The sequence below is a fragment of the Opisthocomus hoazin genome, chromosome 5, assembly GCF_030867145.1.
Source record: "Opisthocomus hoazin isolate bOpiHoa1 chromosome 5, bOpiHoa1.hap1, whole genome shotgun sequence".
NCBI lineage: Eukaryota > Metazoa > Chordata > Aves > Opisthocomiformes > Opisthocomidae > Opisthocomus > Opisthocomus hoazin.
Genome location: NC_134418.1, coordinates 5,203,145 through 5,227,855, shown reverse-complemented (window position 1 = coordinate 5,227,855; position 24,711 = coordinate 5,203,145). Strand labels below are relative to the sequence as shown.

General features: G+C 37.8%; 1 protein-coding gene and 1 long non-coding RNA gene across 5 annotated transcripts in view; one reads left to right on the top strand and one right to left on the bottom strand.

Annotated features, from left to right (window-relative positions):
* The window catches only part of CTNNA2 (catenin alpha 2), a 536,393-nt gene that overhangs the window by 14,324 nt on the left and 497,358 nt on the right, over positions 1 to 24,711 (bottom strand). For 3 of the 4 annotated variants that reach the window (XM_009934739.2, XM_075420290.1, XM_075420291.1), the window contains 3 exons: positions 23,844 to 24,025; positions 21,048 to 21,153; positions 16,739 to 16,873 (listed from right to left, as the gene is read on the bottom strand). In XM_009934739.2, coding sequence (XP_009933041.1) covers positions 16,739 to 16,873; positions 21,048 to 21,153; positions 23,844 to 24,025 — 423 coding nt within the window. Of the gene's footprint in view, positions 1 to 3,251; positions 3,396 to 16,738; positions 16,874 to 21,047; positions 21,154 to 23,843; positions 24,026 to 24,711 lie in introns of all 4 variants that reach the window. The other variant, XM_009934738.2, reaches the window with a different exon arrangement.
* Positions 491 to 16,776, top strand: LOC142361386 (uncharacterized). Its single transcript, XR_012763957.1, has 3 exons — positions 491 to 684; positions 14,065 to 14,127; positions 14,669 to 16,776. It is a non-coding gene; the product is annotated as an uncharacterized LOC142361386 (long non-coding RNA).

Genomic DNA, 24,711 nt, shown 5'->3' with positions numbered 1-24,711 from the left:
TTTTTAAGTTTTATTTGGCCATCCAGAGTGGAAACTGGGATACAAAAAAGAAGACAGAGAAATGCTGATCTTGAAAATTATGAGTGTTGGAGAAGTACGTAGTGTTTGAAACTCATCATGATTCTACAGATTTTTTCTGCCTTGCGTGGGGCTCAGTGTTCTCATTTGCAGAAGGGAAATAATAATGATCTTTGCTGCTGTTTTCAGTTTTATGATGGTATGCCATCATGTTTGCTTTGAGGCACTCAGATGGGACTGATCGAAATCCAAAGGATCATAATTGAACAGAATCGCATTTATTGTCTTTGAGATGTAACTGTCCCAGAAACAGAAAGTTCGAGGTGTTAAGGCAGCCCTAGTTTCCCTCAACCACTATACTCCGTCCAAGCGCTTTTGAGCTTTTTTGTTGACAATTCAAATGAGCTGAGATCAAAGTTTAAAAGGATTGCAATTTAAATCAACACGAAGAGTACTCTAGAATGCTGTGCACTATCATCAGGACTGCTTTTGCTTAAATAGGATCAAATGAGAAGTAATTAATTTTGAGTCAACGGTGTTATACCAGCCTAAAACTGCAGTAAGAGAGGGCAGGGTGATGAGCATTTATCTGCCAGCTGACACGGTTTGCGAACAGATGGTGCATTTCACAGCTCTCCCTCACTTCTCATATAGAAAAAGAAGAAGGTAAGAACCAACCCACAAAGTTTCAGTTCAACTTGTAAGAGAAATCAGCCTGGCAAATACAGAAAACTTGGGATTTTTACACAGATATCTTAATCATACCGAAAAAATGTTTGATCCTTATATGTGATCTTACATCATTAAAGTATTACTCACTCCTTGCCAACATGACCGAGGAAAAAATCTGTAATTTAAACGTTGACCTGCTTAAATATATTGGTATAAATATACTAGTTACTGGTTTTGCTTTGAGTCAGTAATACACAAACGTGCTTGAAAATGTCAAACACCACAATTTTTAAGAATGCTTTGTCGTAAAGTATCTTTCAGTTTGCAGAACGCTTATGAAGATTTAACTCTTTTAAATTAGCATATATTCAAACAAATTGCTCAGATATTTGCTTTCAAAAGTTTTCATATCACACGCTCTATAAAATCACTGAAATCTAGGCCTTCTTATATTTTACTTTAATTTATGCACATGTAAATAATATACAGTTAAAACAAACATCTCAATTGACTGAATGCACATTCAAGTCAAAGCTGTAAAATACAGTAATCTGTGCACTTTAAATGTTTTCATTGTTTTTAAATCATAGCTGTCAGTAAAATAATTTAACAGGGGAATTAGCTCAGTAAATGTAAAATTATGCTGTTTAGCTCCCAGTGTTATGTTACTCAGGCAAACCCACATCCTGGGGTTGCATGGACAAAAAGTTACTGGATTTGGCACAGGAAGATTCCAGGTTAATTATCACAACAGTTTATGACATTTTGAATATCATTCCCTCTACAAACTCCCTCCTATACATGAGTCAGTCAGCTGCTGATTTGCTCATCTTACAAGACAAATTTAGAGAGCAAATTTCTCTGGATTTAAAGTAATCCACTGACATCTCTGTTCCATAATATACCCTCAGTGCTCATCAGTATCTCTAATTCAACTTAGTTACTAAATGATACCAATTCTGATTTCCTATTCCCAATCTTTACATCACTTTTAAAAATTTCCCTCTCTATGCCACCAAAGGAAGATTTGGAAACTTCACTGTTTGGAACACCAAAGGAACAAGCAGAGGTATTAAACTCCTTGCACATGTTATTCAAAGCTAGAAAAGCAAACACCTATCAGGGAGCTAATTTTTATTTTCTTTGTCCTTATTATTCTCTCTGTCAGGAAGGGAAACAGTTATTAGTGAAAGTTTTGCTAGCTTTGTAAACCAGACTTTCATCCTCCCAAAATTTCATTTGGATCTCCTATGCATTGATACAAAGAGCATTACCGAGTCATCAGGGAGGAATACCTATCCATCACTACTGACCAATCCCCAATAGATGCCACTGACCAGAAGATGGAAGGCTCTGCATCCTATACCCAATTCCTCAAAACCACCTAGTCACCTGAAAATAGAAGTACTTCATCAATCAGACTGTGGACCACCTCTGCTGAAAAGGCTGTGATTACACTCTCTTTGCCTTTGATTTATAGAGTAGGCATTGAGGCCTTTTAGTGCCTTTCACTGAGATATGACAAGACCCCACACAGAGATGGTAAAGAGCTTTAAATGAGCGAGAACAGCAAGATTTGCCGTATCCCTAGGGGTCAAAATCTTCATATGATCCTTCTTCTGCCCTTTAGTATGAGAGCTCTGACATCTTGACAGCTTCAATAGACACCCAAGAGGCAGAACAAGAAAGGAAGTTCTTCATAGTCCATCTTGTCTTTTTTAAAATGCTGATGTTAAAACAGTGAAGCAGTAATACTTGGGGCCAAGCGAAATAAGTAACAAGACAGTTCTTTAAAGTAAAATAGTAATGTTTAGGCAGTGACACAAGAAAAACACTGAAAAATTCAGTTAGCAATATCCCCACCCATCTCAAGTTCTCATCACAGAAAAAAATCAAATGCTTTGATTTATAATTTCAAACGTTAAATCTTAGTTACATCTCCTGGGACTTGATTTCCTGCTTAATTTTATATCTTCCACAATTTACTTTTGAATTTTATTTCACCTATAAAATAGGTCTTATAATTGGCCTATTATTAACACATAGCTTCATAAACATTCTGGATAAAGCAAATAAAACAGTAACAGAAAACACAGAAAACAAAAATCTTGGCCTGTATAAACAGGCATTACACACAGTTAACAATGATAACTATACAAATAACACCATCTGTCTTTAATCACAAAGAACTTTAGACAAATAATGGCCCCTGTAATTAAATTAATGGAAGTTTAGCAATTGAGTTCAAGGGGAACAGTCGTCTTTTTCACAATGCAAGATAAACTTTGAAGGATCAGTTTAACCACCAGTAAATGGACCACCTCTGCAAAAAAACTTTATCATTGCTTGACAGATGACATTAACGCTAGGACTTCAGAACAGGAGGGAAATAATTTCTCAGAGGTGACTAAGACGACACATGCAATTCATTCTGCGAGCCCTATGGATAATCAAATAAAAAGAAAGAGCTAACAAACAAAATCCCCCATTTTCACGTCTATTCCCTCCACCCCCAGATCTGTAGAGAGTTAAAGATATAGATGAGACAGGAGGTTACTCACCGTTGAGGAGTCACTGCTTCCGGTCTCAAGTGTAGCTCCCTCAGCACAGGTGGGTGGGTGGGTAGAAAGTTGACTAGCCCTGCCCCCATCTATGACATCACACTCTACCTCATAAAAGGTAGTGAAAGTGCTCTGAACTCCAGTCTGATTTCCGAGAGATACAGAAAAGAGATAGTGAGAGAGAGAGCAAGAGAAATATTGTGCCGTAGTGTAGAGGTGAGGAGAGAGGAAAACGTGTGCTGAAGGAGCTATGCTTGGTCAAGGAAACAGGGACTCTTCCACGATGAGTAACCCCGCTGTCTGGTGGTTCCTCTCACTTGCTCCCATAGCACAAGTTAAGCATGCAGGTCCTAAAGGGTTTGCTGATTGGGAAAGGGGATAAATTTTGGCACCTTTTGATGAAAACCAGGAAGGACAGAAAGCTCTGTCCTCATCAAAAGCTGACTGACATCAGATTGGGCATGAATTTGGTTAACAGACTTCCAAGTAGCATTATTTTGCATATGGTTTTGAACAGCCGAACTGCACAAAAGCAGCTGAAATTCCAGTGACTAGAACTGAAATTACACTTGTGTCTACCAGTGCGGAACAAACATCACACAATCCAGCCCTGTGGGCAGGCCCTCGAATAGAGTAAGCCAGAGCGTAGCCCACCTCCACCGCTGTACGAAGGAGGGCAGGGAAGAATTGTGTTTTTCTCACCTTGAAAATGAGAACTGACAAACTGTGCTGAAAGAACAAGTGAGGGAAGCATAATAGTTCTGGGCACACAATTGTCTACAGAGCACACTTTAAAGTTTCAGAAAATATCAATAAAATTGCAAAGAGGTGAGGTTTTACAGACTGTACATTTTTACACAGTGACCACCTTACAGGCTGGAGCAGATTTTTTTTCAAATAATTTCTCAAGAACTGAAACTGAAGGGCTTAAAATGGGATATTCATTCTATTTTATCATAAACGGAATTTTTATCATCCAAATTCTGGAAAAGCAGGTTTGTGAGTAAACATAATTGCTTATATTATCCACTGGGGTTTTCTTAATAAACTAGCTTTATATTAAAATTGAAAAAAATAGTATATGCTGATAAACCTAACTCAGTTAAATAAAACCGCTCAGAGAATGCCAGGAAAGAGTGGTAGAATAAGATCCTGCCTTTTGGAAGAGGAAAAATGAATGCTCCTTAAACCTCTTTTAAGAGTACATATTATAAGCACACAGAGTTAATACTGACGTTTTCCCTTAGGCTTTTTGTTGCTACAATGACCATGTAAATTATAATCTAATAATGATTATTTTTTCAGTCTTAATAATGACTGATGTCTGCTCTATTTGTGTGCTCTTTGTTTTTCTCTCCTCCGACTGAAAAAAGAAAGCGTGACCAATGTCTAGTACCTTTCACTTCACCTAACAGCAGAAGTCAAGTCATTTTCTTCTCAACCTTCAAAACTTTTATCACAACCTAATCCTGCAGCATCGGCAGATGTTACTTTAAACCAGTATATTTGTGGATTCAAAAACTCAACAAATTGGCTAGGCCAGTTGACTAAATGAAGAACTATTGTGACTGTTAGAGATGATTTATAACTTCAGGAACACAATGCAAAACTAGGCTGCAACTGAGTAATACAAAGTGATGATAGTGCTGTAAATTTCAGTTCATAATTGAATTAAACATCTGTCTGTCTGATTTCTTGTTACATCACCTTGATTTCAACCTATTTGTATGTATGAAGATAGAAAGGAGGAAAAACACCTCTGGTATCCTGTCTTGCATCTACTCCTTATTAACATGTATGTCTACTAGTCTACCAAAGAGAAAAGAAAAATGAAACTTTTAAAGGCTTTTATGGTAAAAAGTACCATGTAGAATTCATTTAATTCATAACTTAGGTAACCTATGACTTGACTATTGCACCACAGTTGTTTTTGCCAAATAAAGTAGGAATATATTTTGATCTCCCGTGATCACCAGACTTCATGAAGTCTAAGCAAGCTTGCTTACTCTTATAAAGAGAAGGACGTTCAGAGGATATATCCTTAAATATGAGAAATATTACACTTGCAGTAACAGTTCTAAGATCTCTTAAAAAGAAATAAATTATCTTTTATTGGAATAGAAACTTATTCAAGTAGCACAATTAAATTGTGGAAGACTGCGTATGGCCAAGAATATTCTCCAGTAACAACACAAGATGAGAAATATGCAGAAATATGGTAGATTCCATCATGATAATGTGATCTAAACAGTTCAATAGATTAGGTAGCAGATAATACCCCAGATAGTATTTTGGGGCTAGCACTGCTCAGATCTGAAATCTTGTTTTCACCTGCTTAGTGTGGTATCTGTAGTTAACAAAGAGAAAATTAAGTGAAGAGCATAAAAGTTCAGACTGATGTGTGAACATATGCTAGAACACATTACTAGTCTAAACAGTGAACAAACGCAGAGAAAGAATATACCTAACTGAAAACATTCTAAAAATGTACATACGTTCAAGAAAGGAGGGAAATCTTCCAAGTGTTCCAAGGAATACAACCAAGATTAGTTAAATGAACGTATGGAAATGCAAAGAGACAGTAAATGAAGACTTCAATACTCTAAAATATTTTCTTACGGGGTGTAAGTTAAGCCTAACAGCATAAGAAAACTGTAACTGTGTGAATGCAGATCAAGTCATTCATTTAGTTATTTGCACCCAGGCACTAGAAACCGAGTTAAAAAAGGGTCCGTGTTCAGTCTGATGTCAACAATCTGTCAGAAAAGCCAAAGTATTTTCTTTCTTGCTTAAAAAGATGGACAGATGACGGGGAATGGGCAGGCACCGTTAAGGTACCAGTTGCTGCTGTCTATAAAGTTTTAGTACAGCAAGACTGTGAAAAGCTGAGGAGTACCAGCCACGCAGAAACGTTATATGTGCTACTGGTATACCTACAGAAGGTAAAAATAGATATATTTTAAGAAATTACAACAACGGCTTGAAAAGGCCATGTAAAAATGTCAAGCTGACACATATCACAAAACTCTGAGACTCTAACACAGACACTCTCCAAACCAAAGATGTCCTGTTGCTGTAGTGGATCAGTTTGATGGATGCATGGAAAAATCTTTCTTGTTCGTTACCTGTCATCGCTAAAGAGTGATGAAACATGTAACATCCCATCTGAGACTGATCAAAGCTGTAACTTCTCTAATTTATTGACAATGGGAATGTTGATTCTAGCTGCAGGGTTAAAAAAGGGTGAAAATGTTTCCGCAGTGTTTTGGATCAGATATTGATGCACTAATCCAGTTTTATAGAGTTCTAATTCGGTCTTTGGTGAGATTTAGGACAAATCATTTGTACATTTTGTCTTATTTTCTAGTGATACTGTTACCTACCAGGTAACCTAGTTCACAAGGTATTTTGATGATGTATTAGTCAAAATCACAAAGAGTTGATGTTAAAAGCAAGCATTTGAGAATATCTAACAGTAAGAGGTTAGGACTGATTTTTCTGATACTGGCGAGTTTTTTATTTTGATTCTATATCAATGTCTTGAATACATTACACAAATCAAACCCTTTTTGTTGATGCAGCTGCTTATCAATTATGCAAGATGTGATGTGAGAGCAGACATATTTTTCCTTTTCTCCTATGAGGTTCATAAATAATAATAGTAATAGTAATATTCATATGTTCCAAGTCTGGAAGACTTTCAGAGGTTAAAGATACGAGGCAACTTTTTCCTTGCTCAGTTTGATCTCTTCCTAAAGGCTACAACCTCCTACATTTCATGGAAATACATTCCTATTGCGAGTCTTCTTAAATACTTTGTTGTAAGCTGTTCTCTTCGGTGTTTGCAATTGTTCAGCTTAGGCTGGGAAAACTTGTTGATGTTTTCCCTTGAGGGTATGTCTTCCTGTCTGCGAGTGCTTCTACGTCTGTGTTACCTGCAACTCAGATTGCCAAGAACTATAATTAAAGTGAAAGAAATTAATGAGTCTGAACTGAAGTTGTTATTCTTTTAATTTCTGCAAAAGTATCATCTGATAGTACTTTTAAAAGTGAGATTAAGCCTCACCACTGTCCAAATGAGGGAATTAAATAATTGCAGGAGCTAAAAGATGTACTTCTGTATAAGAAACACAATACAAAAATGTCCCATTGTGTGTTGAATCTGTCATTAGGTAAATTCAGTTCTCCATATTTCCATCTGCAAGAAACAAACCTAAATTTATTTAAAGCCACCGGATGCACCTATTAGCATATCTGTGCTGTGCGCTAAGGAGGACAACTGAGAATGCCCCAGGGGAAAGGAACTCTTATTTAATACAAACAGGTGAAACTTGGTCCCAAACCTTTATGACAAGAAAAGAAGTGAACATGAGACAGCACTGAAGTCCTCTCTTCCTTTATATTAATGTTTATAGGAATAGTCCTTTAGGACCATACCTTAAGGTATGCTAGAATGGTCTCTAGGCCTTGCTAATCATTGCAGTTTGTGTATCAGAAAGCTATAATATTCCCGTTTCCTTCCCCTCTCATTCAGCATGGCCTGGAATTGTAAAACAAGCTGGACTGAGGCCATAACTGCTGTAGCAGGCAAGCTTTGGGTCTTAGAGTGGTTACTATTTTTAAAACAAATGCAGTAAGTAATGAAGCATATACGTTAATATTTCTTCAATTCTCTAATCTTTTTCTATGATCATGTTTTGTTCCAAGCCTCCATCTTGAATCCATAAGACTTTGCTTTGTTCTCATGGAATTAAATGGCTTAACATTATTTGGTATCGGAAATGCTTTTCTTTGCAGAAAATTGTTCTAATGAGAAATTTCAATAAATGCAATTTCAGAAATTTATGAATATTTCTTACCTGATAAAGCACAAGAGCATGTTCTCTGTAGCCAAAATGCTTCTTAACAAGGATAAAAGTCTGACTTGTCTAGATTTTAACCTACTATATGTAGACTTATAGATGGTGTGCATGCTTCTTGTCTCCATGAGTATATTTTAATGAAGACAACTGCAATGTGATTTTGCTTTGCAAATGAAATTCTAGATAACATCTTTCCATTTATGCAAGATATATTGTTTCGTATTTATGTGTATGTGTGTTTACATGTGCATTCATACACATTGAGATATTTTCTTAGTCCTGAAAATAGCCTTATATCAAAATGCTGTAGCTTCAAAAGAACTGACTTTATTTCATAAAATATATTTTTGTGTTGAATTTTTCAGTTATGTCTTAAGATTCATTCATCTACTTTTCCTTACATAATATGAACTCTTATGATCCCCCAGATGCACAAATCTCAGGGTATACATTATTGTCCAATCCAGCAACAGTTTTAAAGGCAAAACCATGTGAACTCACAGATGTAGAAATAAAATCCTATAGGACTTTTCACTTAGCTGAATCAAAACACCATACAAATGTCACTTGAAAGAGACCTCTGGAGGGCTCTTGTACAACTTCCGACCTGAAATGAGTTGACTGTCAACACTAGATCTGCTCAGCTGCTGCATTGTCTGCCTGGGGCTTGAATCCCTCCAAGGATGCCAATTGCATAAACTCTCTGGGCTCCTGCTCCGCACAACCTTTACTGGGAAGGAGTAAGTAAGCTTCATGTAATGAACTAAGTCTTCATCACTGTTACAGATTTGAAAGAGGTATTGTAAATGGCTTTAAAGCCACTATAGATACATCGGATTTTGTCTTTTTTTCCTATTTGTCTTTGAGCTGTTTCCTAGGATAATTAGGAATTCGTCACAGTTTTAGCTTTCAGAAAGCCCTAAGACAGTCTTTCCATAAAATACATCATATATAATGAATATATTACCATAAGGGATTTTATCAGCACTCCTTTTGATTAACCTGCATAACTCACTGAGGTCTTTATCCTAAAGGAGTAGTAAATTGACTCAGTGTCAGGATGATAAATTTTTTATGTTATCACACCATCAGGTAGTCCCTTTTTGGGACAGTGTATTGAGGGGTACGGCCTGTGCCAGCAGGAATTGGAGACTCCTGTATTAGTTGCAAATGGAAAAGCTCAGATAATTAGTTCAAGATAAAGGCTTTTCAAAACCTGTACATTTATAAGTATCACATGCTTTATATAGCCATATATTTTGGAACAGAGTACACTTACTATGGCTTTATTTCACCCTCATATATCAACATGTCTACATACATTTAAAAACATATGCAGAGGTTATTTAAATATATCTCCATCCCAAAAGGCACAGCTGAAACACCTCTCTGTATTTTTCATTTCCTTCATTTCCTCCAAAGCAGATGACATGAACTAGTTGAATATACAGTGTATATCAAGGTCTCTCACTTTCCCCACCTAGCCCCAGCCTTCCTATTCTGGAAACTGTCGTTTTACAGTGGTAACTTCAGAGCCAAAATAAAATCCTTAAGTTTTTATTTTCTCTCCTTGCTTGTTCCACTAGAAGAGTAGAGATTATTGTGGAGTCCAACCAAATTTATGGTCCTAACTTTATCTCAGTCCTTTCCCACAATTGAAATTCTTTGATTTCATATATCTATCTTGCTTTTGGGTTGGCTTTTTCTTTCCTAGACCCTTTCACATCTCATGTTTCAACTCCTTTCTCTTACTTCCTTATTATTTCCTAACTCCTCTCCTTTACCCACTGCTTTCATTCCAAGTCTCAAAACAGAACTCCTTTCCACCAACTCCATCCTAAACAAATATCTTTCCATGAGTTCCACCTCACGTTATTTTCACTGCATTGGTGCATATGATACACTGCTCATATTTGCAAACTCCCTTTTTTGCCATTCTAACAGCTTACTAAAATCCTGTGGGTGAAACACGAGGTAAACATGAAAAGCAACTTGCAAAAAAAGGTGCCTAAATTAGAAAATAAAATCACAAGGCAAATAATATTCTTCAACAATTTAGTAATTATCTGTAGGGTCCCTGGGTCCATCTTTCACTTCCCTTTGCCAATTTGAGTATAGTCATTTGTGTTTTATCCACTTGCCATGTGTTACCATAACCCAAACCCTAGTCTTGCAATGATGTCAGCTTAGACACAGGACTATATCTCTTCTTTGTGGTGTGTAACTCTCTCTGTAACTCACTGTCTAGCAAACATGAATGCAGCAATTATTCAGGAATAACAGCTCTTACCCTCAGTTCCAAGGAAACTCAATCACTAGCAGACAAAACACAAAATTTCTATTAGTGCTATCTATCAATCACCAAGTACAGCTAGGTCTTAGCTCAGGTGTTTTCTACTGAAAACACTGACAGCTTGCCAGTCCAAGCAGCCCAGATCAGAAATATCTGCAATACCTGGTTTGTCAGGCTGTTTCTGTGAGTACACTTCATGTAGCATTCTTCCATTCCTGTTATGAATCAATAGTAAAACTTATTTTGTTGCTAGCTAAATAACAGGAGTAACCTTTTTGCACTTGTGAGAACCTTGCAGAAAAGGAACCCGGCAGTTTTGTCAATTTGCCAATTCTCCCTTCAGCAAATTTTCTTTTACATAATGCTAAAGTCTTGCCTGATTCAGGAGGAATTAATTTATATTTTTTTTACCAAACTCCAACATTGTCTCCATACTCTTAAGCATTTTAAATGCAAAGGTTCTCTCTGGTTGCCTACTTGAACACATACAAGCAAAAGAAAAACCCCAGAAAGGCTTTATGATGCGGGGAAATGAAATACCACATCAGTGGCTCTTAAGTAACTGCTTACGCACAGGCTTTTAATCCAAATTCAGTGAAAGATGGCCTTACTTGCTTTTAATAGCAGGTGAACTTCAAATTACCTGACTTTTATTTGAGTCTCTAGAATCCATAAGTAGCAACTTGATTCTCCACTGCCCACATGCATATCAACTTGCTTTTACAGCATAAAGTAGTTTATAGCAATTCAGCCTCAAATGAAAGAAAAGTATGACCTTTAAACCATTTTGTTTTCCTAAATGTAAGATCCATAGGCAGAATTGAAAGGGCAACTTTCTGCCAGCTCACCTGAAGTAACTACTGGATGCACACTGCTATTCTGAATGATGAATAATAAGAGGATCATCCTTTTTTGATGAGGACTAGCTATTTCCAGGTACCTTATTCTTATCTTACTCATCAAGAATAAATATGCAGACAGTTATTTTGAGTTAAATCCTATATCTGTTACTATTTCTATATATTCATCCTCTGAATCCAGATGTTACAGGAATTTTCATAATGTCCTACCCAAAGTCCTGGAGTGGCTCCAGCCTTTTTACCTTCCTTGTTTTCCCCAAAGTCCTCACTTTAATTCACCAAGTAAGAACTCCTAGATAAAGTCACTATCTTAACTAAACTTGTTCTATTTATTCATCAATAACCTGGATGAAGGGACACAGTGTACCCTCAGCAAGTTTGCTGATGACATAAAACTGGGAGGAGTGGTGGATGCAACGGAAGGCTCTGCTGCCATTCAGCAAGACCTGGATAGGCTGGAAAGTTGGGCAGAGAGGAACCTGATGAGGTTCAACAAGGGCAAGTGCAGGGTCCTGCACCTGGGGAGGAACAACCTCATGCACCAGTACAGGCTGGGGCGGACCTGCTGGAAAGCACCTGTGCGGAGAGGGACCTGGGTGTGCTGGGGGACGACAGGTTAACCATGAGCCAGCAGTGTGCCCTGGCTGCCAAGAAGGCCAATGGCATCCTGGCATGCATTAAGCAGAGCGTGGCCAGCAGGTTGAGGGAGGTTCTTCTCCCCCTCTCCTCTGCCCTAGTGAGGCCCCATCTAGAGTACTCTGTCCAGTTCTGGGCTCCCCAGTTCAAGAAAGATGAGGAGCTACTGGAGAGAGTCCAGCGGAGGCGACTGGAGCATCTCTCCTATGAGGAAAGGCTGAGAGGGGACCTTATAAATTCCTATAAATATCTTAAGGGTGGGTGTCAAGAGGATGGGGCCAGATTCTTTACAGTGGTGCCCAGTGACAGGACAAGGGGCAATGGGCACAAATGGAAGCACAGCAAGTTCCATCTGAACACAAGGAAGAACTTCTTTACTCTGAGGGAAACAGAGCACTGGAACAGGTTGCCCAGAGAAGTTGTGGATTTTCCTTCTCTGGAGATATTCACAACCTGTCTGGATGTGGTCCTGTGCAACCTGATCTAGGTGACCTGCTTTGGCAAGGGGTTGGACTAGATGATCCCTAGAGGTCCCTTCCAACCCCTACCAGTCTGTAATTCTGTGATTCTGTGTTTTCAAAATGTTATAAGAATCCTTCTCTTAATATGGCAGCTGTGCCTATTGTGCCAAGATAAATGGGCCTTTGAAAATAATTGGAAACAGGACCCAGCTGAAGCATTTGTTTGGAGTGTGCTTTGTCTATTGATTCAGTGTTTTTGGACAGTGTTCAAAGGCACATGGCTGTTACTTTGTATGACACGACATGTCTATCTGGCTCAGAAGTTGAAGACTATTTGGGCAAATTTTCTGATAATACAGCTGATTATATCTGTGGAGTTCTAAATCAAACCTGAACACAACAGGGGGTGCCTTGGTTAAGGGAATTCCTTAGATTCTGTTCAGTCTAATCCTACAGGAAAGACTGTAGCAAAGCTACTAACGTAGACAAGAATTTAAAAAAATGCAAGCTCATCGCCTAAATGGCTAGCAGATAAAAGAGCTGATCAGCTTCAGCGCAGCAGTAAACAGAACAAGTGGATATTTATTATACAGTAAGAAATGAATATATAGATCTGTTTCATTGTAATGGTCTAGCTAACAAGAGTCAGACAGCAATACTAAAAAAATAAAGCAACCTTAGAGTTAGAAGTCTGAATTTTTATCAGAGTAACAAACATCATGGTTAAAACTAACTCTAGTCAACAAAAGTAGCTACAGCAAAAAGGCTATCTATTAGCATGAGCTAAGTATATGTAAATGGTATTTACTTCACTGAGAGTAGCATATGCTCAGCACTTCAGAGGATTCATTCCAATACAGTGCAACTGATTAAGAAGCAAATACACATTGCATTAAATAAACTAAGGCAAGAAACAAAGAAAATTATTCTGAAGTGCTTTTAGTCTGTGATTTTATTAAAAGAAGTTGTTCATTCTTAGAGGGGAATTAGAAATTAAATATTGAAATTTAAAACTACAGAAATATATATCTGTTTATGGACCAAGGTAGAAGAGATTTTTATGAGGAATAAGGATATTATCTACACAGATTAGAATTTTTTTAAAAATCTTTTGCATTTTTTTAATATTAATTCCTTGTCACTTTTATCTAACTTCCTCCTCACCTCTTTTTTTTACTTTCTTCCCTTTAATCTTCTTCAAGTTTACAAGGCTCCTCACTGAGGAACAGGTATCACACTATTTTTCCGTATTTTACTTTTCAAAACTCAATTGGAATCAGGAATTAAGAGTCTCACCTTGCAGCATAAAGGGCCAAGTCAACAGATAGTCTAAATTGGCCTTGCTCCACTGATATTAATGAGGTTAGGGTGATGTATGCTAACTCTCAATTGCCAGATCTCACTCATCTGGTGAAAAGAATTTTGCTGTTTGCATGCAGGGAATTTGATGGGAAAGATCAAAGGAGAGAAAGAGGTGGGGGAAAAGGAATGGAAGAAAGAAAGGGAAAAACAACAGTGGGTTCTTGCCTTTACTGAAATAATTTACACTTCAGGAGTCTGACATGTTCTTACTTTTTGATCTGTTTTTCTATTTGCCACAAAGCCAATGATGTCCAACAGAACCCCTTCGTATGTTATGCTAGTATCATAGCCATCTATAGAGGAAAAAGCAAATGAAACCATCCTTATGCTTGTTTTCAGAGATGAACCATACTGCACTACTGAATCTTCTGGGAAAAAAAGAAATAGAAGTTTCACCAAAAGGTATATAGCACATTATATTTTATGTACACATTAATTTTTAAGTTGTTGCAACGCATTTTTCTGACAGAACTAAAAGAACTGTGGGGCGGCTTTCATCTGCCTTTTAGGTTTTAATTGGTTTTATGTCTCTTTGCTTTTTACATAAATATACATATGCCCACACATAGATTCATAGATACATATGCATACATTCATTTATAAATACTGATTAATGTTCTTAATAATGCAAAAATTCAAGCAGAGATTGTACTCCCTGTAAAAATTCTCAATCGTAACTCATCTTTTGGATCAGTCTGAATTATATGGTGATTCTTTGTAAACACAGTAGCAAATTACGGTATTGTAGTACTCATCCTGGTGCTTCATATTTACATCAAAACACTTAAATATTGTGCATTCACATAAACATCTTTCTGTAGTCACAGGTTGGAAAGCTTGCGTTCTGGATTTCTATTGTACTTCTAACATTGTACTGTATGCAAGTTACCAAATAATGGTATTTCATTTTAATGTAAATAAAATACTGTTTATTTGTAATTAGCTATCCAAGAGAAAATGAAGAAGAAGATGGAAGCAGAAGCAGCAAGTAGACAAGCAGATGTAGATGTGCACTTGGATACCAGATCTCTGGATAGCAAAGGAGCATACAGTACCCAGTACCTCAAAGATAAACAGCTTGGAAAACTATCAGGAAAGAACTGTACTAACTGTGTTAGGCCAGATAACAAGATAATGCTCTCAAAATGGAATGCACGGGAATTCAACTCTCGATATCGCCTCCTGTTCAGAGCAACAGGAGAAGGGTTAGGCTGGGCAATCTTAAACTTTTCTGTATGTCAGTACTACTGAGACTTTGGAACAGACTCACATAATTTCTGCGGTTGAAGCTAGTTTTGCCTTTGTCTGCAACTGATTGTAAAAACCCAACCAAACAGAAACACAATGGTGATGAAGCCTGGTAAGCAGCAGATGCTAACAATGCCAGACTGGAAATGATGGAATCAAGCAGTTTGGCCACTTAATTTCACAACGGATGATGATGTTCCAATAACGAATGGATGCTAGAGATTCACAATGGCTTATTCAGCATCCACATACACTGAATAAAGAGACTTGAAAAAGAAACACACACAACCACAAAAGCCAAGCTGGTAGAAGCACTGATTTGGGTAATTGTTATAGGTAGATGAATATGACAACTCAATGGGTATGAAAAGCTGGACCCAGATGGCAGTAGGTAAGAAAAGATCATAGCATTTACTATGCAGCATAGCTCTCAGTGAAACAAGGACAGATCACTCCATTAATATCAGGAAAACGGAAGAAGATCTTTTCGTTGCTGTGGGAAGATCAAGGTATTAAAATTACATATGTACATACGTCAAGAAGTGAAGACCAATTGCAGGACAGACATAGGAACCTTTAAGCAGATCCTTTTAGGATTGCATATATCATTTCAGAATGTTTGATCCAAGAAAGCCTGGCAAATGTTTAAGACCTTCTGTAGTGCTTTGGAAAAAACCAAAATGTTACATAGTTGAGAACATTTGCTCTGACTTCTGACATGTTTGAGGAAGGCCAGTGATTTCACTGGGGAATCTTATGGATGAAATGAAAGGCACAAGGTGGTCGTCCTAATAATCTTCGTACTTGATTGGGCTTAAACAATGAAAGGGTGCTTTTTCAAAACCACATTGAAATCAAACTTGTTTCAAGTATCTTGGGTCTCACGAATCTCCATAATTTTGAAAACACTCAGGAAAGTGAAACATATTACAGATTTATGTACATATGGTTTGTATCTGAGTTAGAAGATAATACAGGGATTAATACTAGGGTGATTAGTTAAAAGAACAAAAAGAGAAAATTGTGAAGAGCAGCTATTGCTACTGCTCAGTTCCAGTAATCTCCCAGAGGCACAGAGTCCAACATTAGGAGAAGGAATGCAAAAACAGTTCAGAAATGTAGAAAACTCATTGTTTATAATATTACTACTGTGGCACATTCCTGTCTTTATTTCTAAAAAAGACTGTAGCGTTCATTGAAAATAACTGAAATAACTGGCTGGGAATTAGAGCATATAATCATTGTGCTTGCCAATAGCATTTGAAAACAGCACGTGCATCAAAAATTAAAATATTTTGCTGGCCTTCCAGAGTTTTTGCTAAACCTAGTGTGCATTGGAACCTGAGTGAATGGAATCCCATTAGTCATCACCATCTTAACAATATGCACTTCATACAGAGCTGGCTTCTGCACAGAGGAAGGAAATTACCAGTACTAACAAAGGAAAGAAGATTTATAATGAGCAAATATACAAAAGCTCCAAATAATTACAATATTCACAGCTTGGCAATGACTTTCTAGGCTATGAAATTACTTTTCTTTTGGAAGAATTAAGATTTCACAAGGTTAGTATAAACAAAGGGTAATTGGAAAATCAAATTGCTCTACACAAGTTATTGTAAGGTCTGGAATAATGGCGATAACATTTTAAAAAGCTTGTTTATGAATCACTGTATTTTTGTTTTCTACATTATTGCCATCAGAAATGGTCCCTTTCAAGTGCTATACGGGAAATATAAATGCCTAAATATAAATACCAGCTTACCCCTGATACAATAAGTTCTCCTCCCAGGTTCTGAACTTCTGCTTTCACTTTACTGCAGATATTGAGTTGGTGGCAGTAGAGGGCAATGCGCTGCAGGTAGGCCAGCAGATCCTGTTTGCAGGCTGAGTCAGGGCACTGCAGACAAAAGAAATATTTGATTAGACGTATCTGAGTTCATATGATTATAAAGAGGTAATCAGAGGAGATAGTGGCAATGTGTGTGTATTAGGTGGATCCATTTCACTTTGTCTTTACATGGGATGCTCGATGAAATATGAAAATTCAAACCCTACCTTTCATTTAACTCAAGACTGACAGACTGTAACCTGAAGATGCACTATACCTCTTGGTAAAAAGACGAAACCTTTCTGCCAGCCACTAATGAAAAACAATGAAAATAATATGATTGCTGTGTTTGTGGGGGAGGTTCACTTATGGTATCAGTTTGCACAGAACAGAAGAATATATTGAGCAGTTAAAAGACCAAGTTAGACCTGAAACTCCAGGTTGCCTGCTGGGTGTCCAGGTAGAGATACAACATGGACCCGGTAAAGTCCAGATGAACTTGGTTCTGATGGATTACATTCACTCTAATGCCAACTCTTGGCTGCCTTGCCAGCTGCCCTGGCATTTATGCAGACTTCCAGAGGACACAACTCTGCTTCAGACTTGGCAGAAGCCAGGCCCCTTCCTGACATCCTAAGGACACAAGAGGCCGAGGTGAGGGTGCTTGGGTTTGGTATTGACAGGTTTGGCAAGCTTATTGTTAATGCATAAACACCTTAATCTGTGCCAGAAGGAAATTATTTGGTAAAGTGTAAGTGACATTGTACAAGGCCTCTCAGGAGATGACATCAAGCTTGCAGCCCTTCTCAAGAACACAAAGGGATAAACTGGTTCCTCTGCATGTCTAAGCAATACATCTTCGTACTAGAGGGAAGGCTATCTACAGTCCTGCACCATTTTGGATGCTGCGTGTCTCAAATATGTTTTGATACAAATTACATTAGGTCAAACGTGGTAGACTCAGTGAAGGTTTTATAACCAATATAACTAGAAAAGGCCAAAGTACAATTTATTCATAGTCTTTGGGACTCTTAATAGAAACTGCATCATCCCCCATAATAGCAACAGCGTAATAAACAATACTCTCGTAGTTAATATTCAAAGTGTTGCCTCAGCAGAAGAGACCTCAATAATTCACTCCGATGAAACATTGCTAAAAGTGTCCATTGCTAACAGCGTGTCTCCAGCAAATACTCTTTGGGGCTACCCAGTAAAGTCTGACTGACAATGTTCTTTGAATGTATAGCTTGGGGAATAAAGATTTAGGGAATTCCAAATATATCTTCTTAGCATTTAAGGAAGTTTATGTTCAATTTTTGTCAAATATTATCAGAGCACTTCATCTGATAGAAATAAACACACACAAGTCAACAGCATCACAACCTCTGACTTGAGATGACTGCTCTAACCTCAACAGCTAGTGCTGGCAAGGAATATGTCTGTAGCGAAGTAGTTGCATATACTGTCATTTATAACCCTGAAAGCAGTCACTTTGCTTTTTTCTCTCCCTTTAAAACTAACAATAAACAAAGTTGGAGGTTCATTGTGGCTGTTACATTTAATCTGCTCTATACTCACGACAATGCTATAATGCCTCTCTTTCTCAGACAGTTGCCACATCTTTCAGGCATGAATCCCTAAGAGACCTCTTTTCCCTACCACTGACAATTTAATACAGAAAGATTTACCCTACACTTGAAGTCTATGAACTGAAAGAAATGAACTTTAAAGAAATGCTTCTAGAGAGCTGACAAGGCTTTACATACAAGTACCTTGGAGCAAATGAAAATGTAAGATCTCTCTCATTGGAACAGTAATTAAAAATGCAACTGTCTATAAAAAGTTTATATTGCGTGAGTGTCTCCAAAGTTCTGTAAAATATCATTAAAGTGCAAGCATTAAAACAAACACTTCATTCTCATAATGATTTTACTGGTTGTTATTAAAGTGTGCATGCTGCAGTCTTTTGAAATTTAAAATGTGACTCAAGCCAATGCGCTCTAAGCATAGCAAGTCTCTTCGTGTTTCTTTCTTTAAAATGTTCCACCTCTGCAAATATTGCAGACTAGGAATTTCATCAGCTGACAGGTGGATTTCTTCTTTCTTATGGTAAAATGAACAGGTGCTACATTTCAAGGATTGGAATGGGTTAACTGCAAGAAAAATGCTTGCTGACAATGCAGAAAGTCTAACCCCAAAATTTCTGAGGCTATAGGAAAATGGACAGCTTTAGGGTTTTTGCCACTCTGGCCCACATTCCCTGGCAGGATGTGTTAAACACTATTACGTGTGCTTACTTGAAGAAGAAAAAGAAATACTTATTTTGAAGAGAAAGGGCAAGGAAGTTATTTGTTCCCGCTTCCAGCAAAATTTCTCCTGATGACAATGAAAGGAAAGAAATTATAAGAAGTTTACAAGGTAAAAAGTAATGAAATTTAATATGCCTAAATCTAAAATTAGCTACCTAAAACCTGGATTCGAAATTTGTCTCTTTGGTGGATGTTGTCTACCTTGACTTTAGCAAGACTTTTGACAATGTCTTTCATAACATCCTCCTAGGGAAGCTCAGGAAGTATGGGCTAAACCAGTGGATAGTGAGGTGGATGGAGAATGGGCTGAATGGCAGAGCAAAGAGGGTTGTCATCAGCGGAGCAGAGTCTAGTTGGAGGCCTGTAACTAGTGGTGCTCCCAGGGGTCAATACTGGTCCCAATCTTGTTCAAGTTATTCATCAGTGACCTGCATGAAGGGAAAGAGTGTGCTTTCAGCAAGTTTGTTGATGACACAAAACTGGGAGGAGTGGTGGATGCAACAGATGGCTGTGCTGCCATTCAGCGTGACCTGGATAGGCTGGAAAGCTGGGCAGAGAGGAACCTGATGAAGTTCAAAAAAGGCAAGTGCAGGGTCCTGCACCTGGGGAGGAACAACCCCAGGCACCAGTACAGGCTCAGGGCTGACCTGCTGGAAAGCAGCTCTGTGGAGAGGGACCTGGGTGTCCTGGTGGATGACAAGCTGACCGTGAGCCAGCAGTGTGCCCTGGCTGCCAAGAAAGCCAATGGTATCCTGGTGTGCATTAAGAAGAGTGTGGCCACCAGGTCAATGGAGGTTCTCCTCCCCCTCTCCTCTGCCCTGGTGAGGCCTCATCTGGAGTACTGTGTCCAGTTCTGGGCTCCCCAATTCAAGAAAGATGAGGAGCTACTGGAGAGAGTCCAGCGGAGGGCTACGAGGATGAGGAGGGGACTGGAGCATCTCTCCTACGAGGAGAGGCTGAGGGAGCTGGGCTTGTTCAGCCTGGAGAAGAGAAGGCTGAGAGGGGACCTTAGAAATGCCTACAAATATCTTCAGGGAGGGTGTCAGGAGGACGGGACCAGACTCTTTTCAGTGGTGCCCAGTGACAAGAAAAGGGGCAATGGGCACAAACTGAAACGTAAGAAGTTCCAGCTGAACATGAGGAAGAACTTCTCTCTGAGGGTGATGGAGAACTGCAACAGGATGCCCAGAGGGTTTGTGGATCTCCTTCTCTGGAAATATTCAGTTCCTAGCTGGACATGGTCCTGCTCTAGGTGACCCTGCTTTGGCGGGGGGGTTGGACTAGATGATCCCCAGAGGTCCCTTCCAAGGCCTGCCATCCTGTGAACATGACACTCTGTCTTGCACTCCAGATGGATAGATAATCCAACCTGAAAGAAAGGGGCTGAATACAGAAAGTTCATCTTTCCATTTGTGACATTAATTTAGTAATGAGACTGAGGACGCAGACCCTAGAACATGGAGCAGAGGGCTGTAAGGTGCAAGCACAATACCCTGATGTGAAGCAGAAGAAAGGGAGCTAAGGCGTCTTCAAAAACAAAAGTGCAATGTCAAGGGAAACTGCTGGAAGAAAGAGCTGAAGAGAATATCAGGGTCCCTAGGCACCTGGGAAGGGTAACAGAGCATCCTAGTTTCTGCTGCTTTCATGACAGCAAATATATCAGACTAATTCTGATCAATCACCTGGGTCCAGAAGTGAGGCTGTGGAACAATTCAGGCATTTCTGAGGCTGAGAGAGACTCATTTATGAATTTCCTGTACTGCCAAAACCAAGTTGATTGGTATAGAAGAAACAACTTCTATTCAACGGGTAGGTCAGCATCCAGGCAATGACTTTCAACAGGTAATTTTCTGGCAAGTAAACATAACCTTTTCCCGCAAAAGGCAACTCATCGGTATAGGTTACATGATATTTCTGCTCATTTTTGTTTTTACCTGATCAGCTACCGCCCGTGCCAATTTGTCCATCCTCGATCCTGCCTCTGCAATCTTCTTGGCAGCATTAATGACATCTGAGGTGTTCTTCAGGGGGCCTTTACCTCTGTGAAATACAATACAGTTATGGACAATTTAAATAAACCATGAAAGGGAACAATTTTAGTGACCCTGTTTAGTGTTTGATTTTAAAATAGTAACACGAATGACTTCTTAATTTATTACAACTTCACCTTTTCACTACTTTATAGTACAGCTTGATTAAGAAATCTTTCTTCTTTATTTCCTCTCTTACAAAATGCATCACTAGCAATTTAGTCTTATGGCGCGTTCAAGCACATGAACTATACTTAATAGTATATGCATTTTTAAGTGCTCCTACATTCTTTCTGGAACACACAACTATTTCAAAATTATGTTATTCCCAAGCCAGTGCTAAATGTTAAGCCTGTCATGTCTAGAGCAAGAATGTCACATTTTAGAAAACCTTTTTATGCAGATTTTTGACAGAAAACATAGAGATTTGAAGCATAATCCCTTTGTTACACTTTGATGTTACACTTAAAACATGTATAATTAGCTTTAAGACTGATCTTTCACTACACTCTTAAGAGGGTGCACAAAACTCTGAATTTAGTCATTAAAGTTACCAAAATATATATTGACAAAAAGTAGAAAGTCACTGCAGACTTTTCTGAGTTCACTTCAGACAATAATAAATTTGCAACTGCTCCTGAAAATAGCTCAGTTGGACGTGAGCTGATTTTCCGTTTTTTTAAAATTTCTTTATACTGTGTGGACAAACATAGCTTCAGAGAACAGTGATGAAAAATCATCATATGATCAAATCTAGGGATTTTTTAAAAATAGAACCGAAGGCATTTTTTCTATGTACAACATGGTATTAATTTTGCATTTTTTTCATCTTTAATATCAAGAATAACATACTGAAACATACTTCCATTTTTATCTTCTTTCTATATTTTCATTTCCACCCTAAACAGGTATTGAAATACAAGTATCCTACTTTTGTTGAACTTATACTGTAGCAGAAATCCTTCACAGTGACCTCTTCTGCTTCTGTATTAATTACATCAGCAGATCTGACTGTCACAACCTCCGTGCATTTGAAAAGTTTTTCTATTTTAACGCTGCTGAGGTTACAGTCAACCAAAAAGTGTGAAAGGCTTTGTTCATTCTGCTTTAATGGAATATGTTAAACAAGTTTTTATTGAATCTGATGTAGACAGAGGTGCACTTTGATTTTTTTTTTTAATTTACTTCAAATGTGACTGCAGTTTTCTCTCATTCTCATATTACTCCTCTTCTTTTGATGACAGAAAATGTAATTACAAAACTTTCAGTTTGATGCTCAATATATCAAAGGTTGTCTGGGAGGTTGCAGAAAGTGTTAATATTCTAGGCTGTTGCTTTATAACATTATGTCTTCGTTCCATGAAATGATGGCACTCTTTGGGCAGTTTTTCACTCTGGTTTTGGGCAGAAGGATCAGAGACCCAAAGACAATACAAATACAAAAATAATTAAGGTCCCTCTAAAGTATCTCCCCTCACAGGAGTTTCTACACTGTCATTTGGTATACAGGAGTGGTGAGTTTACTGCAAAAAGAATTGCTGTAAAAGCACAAACTGAGAGAAAAACAAATAAGTCAAGAGAATAATTACTTGGAAAGAAGTATAGAAGTAATCTATTAAAGTAAGCAAACTTTATGTATGTATAATTAAATTTAAAATGGATAAAAATATTTGATGTTGCTCATTACCAATTAACTATGTAAGTGCAAATAGACAAGTTAAATTAATTCTATTTATACACCTCCTCCCCATCTATTTATCTATTTATAAGGTATGTGCAAAACCTATATTGTCAGTGCAGAGACTGTCTCCTCCAGAATGGACTGAAGGCTCCAGACACAAGGCATGTGACCAGCTGGAGATTAAAAAACCTATTTGAGTATCTCAGTGAGATGAATAAATGTGTGTCTTATTTTAATTCCGAGGACAAACATGAAGATTTTTTTCCAGTTCTGTCTAATCACATTTTGATAAATACCATTTAAACTTTTGAACTCCTATTAAAAACCAACACTGAAAACCCTTTAATTTATAATGGTGATCTGTAATTTAAAGAATCTTGTAAAATGTTCTCTCTGGTGTGATTAACAACATGACTATATATAAACAAAATAATTCTGTTTCTATGATATCATTAATGAATGGCCTTTTGATGCTTAGCAATTAGAAAAGAACGACATCAACAGAAAATAAAATGAATGCAAAAAAAAATTATTACCGACAGGCTCCCATAAAGTATTAGATCAAGCCAGTTTCATTTCATTTAGAATTCTGTTGGAAAGGAGTTCAGTGCTCAAAATGATTTAAATAGTTTTGCCATTATTTTTGATTGACACAAATTATGTTGAAATGTTGAAAGTTCAGAGAGCCACGTGCATTTAGATGGGTAGTAAACGAAATGTCAGTTGAACGTCTGTAAGCGCACAGACTATCTTTGCTGCTGAAATTCAAGATGATCTGCAAATAAAACAGATCCACAAGTAGAATAAAAAACTTCATGTGATTAATCCCATTTGGAGAAATATCCAGAGCAGTCATGTGTAGAGAACCGTACAACTCATCCTGTTACGTATGATGTGTGTTACCTGGCTTTACATCCCCCAAAACACAGCATATCATCTCAATAGGCTACAAATTGCAACAAAAAAGAAAGATGTGGGATGTCTGCAGAGTTCCTCAGAACAGGTTGTTTTGTCCTTACCTAGTAAAGTCTGTCATTTCCATCATAATCATGCACATCTGCTTTGCCAACACAATGATGTCATTACCACTGTCATCCCACTTGGCCACCTCTGCATCCAGTTTGCTCTTTTCTTGGTGGAATATCTCTACTTGCTCAGCAATCTTAGCCTTCTCCTCCTGGGGAAGCTGGGCCATGATAGCCTGGAGAAAAAAAATGAGGGAAGCTGGGCATGAAAAAAGGAAGCTAGAAACTATATACATTTCCAGTGGTCCTAACAGCATGCACAACTTCTAGTTTCTTCTTATGGGTGTTGGAGGTGTCAAGCAAAATCCAGTAGACATTTGATTTCTATTAGGACAGGCAAAAAACAATGCACAGGATGTTTACAGCTCTTCTTACACCTTCAAGAATTAAAAAAATATATATGTGATGCCATGACACACAGATTATTCACCAGTTGATACAGGAAGATTAAAGAAAATTACTGTTAAATTTTAACTTCTAGGAAGAACAAAATGAATGATCTATGGGAAAAGGCAGACTGAATTGTCAGTATCTCCCCCAGTTTCTTTCTGTGTCAGAAACAGAGGTTTTCTGTTTAACCCGACACTAACACAAGCTATGACATGCAAGATAATAAATTTGAAGTGAATTCTAATGACTGTACCTTTCCATAATATTTAGCGATCTAACTGTCTCTTGGAAGACATGCAAAAAGGCATTACACAGGTTGATACTAATCTGCCTCGACACTATCAACAAAGTAGAAAGCTCCTCACCCCTCCAAAAACCAGAAAAAAGAAAACCCTACAAAATTATAACAATTACTTTTGAAGATCAAATGGACATTTCCAATAACGGTTTCCAAGTTGGTACTGTTTGGCTT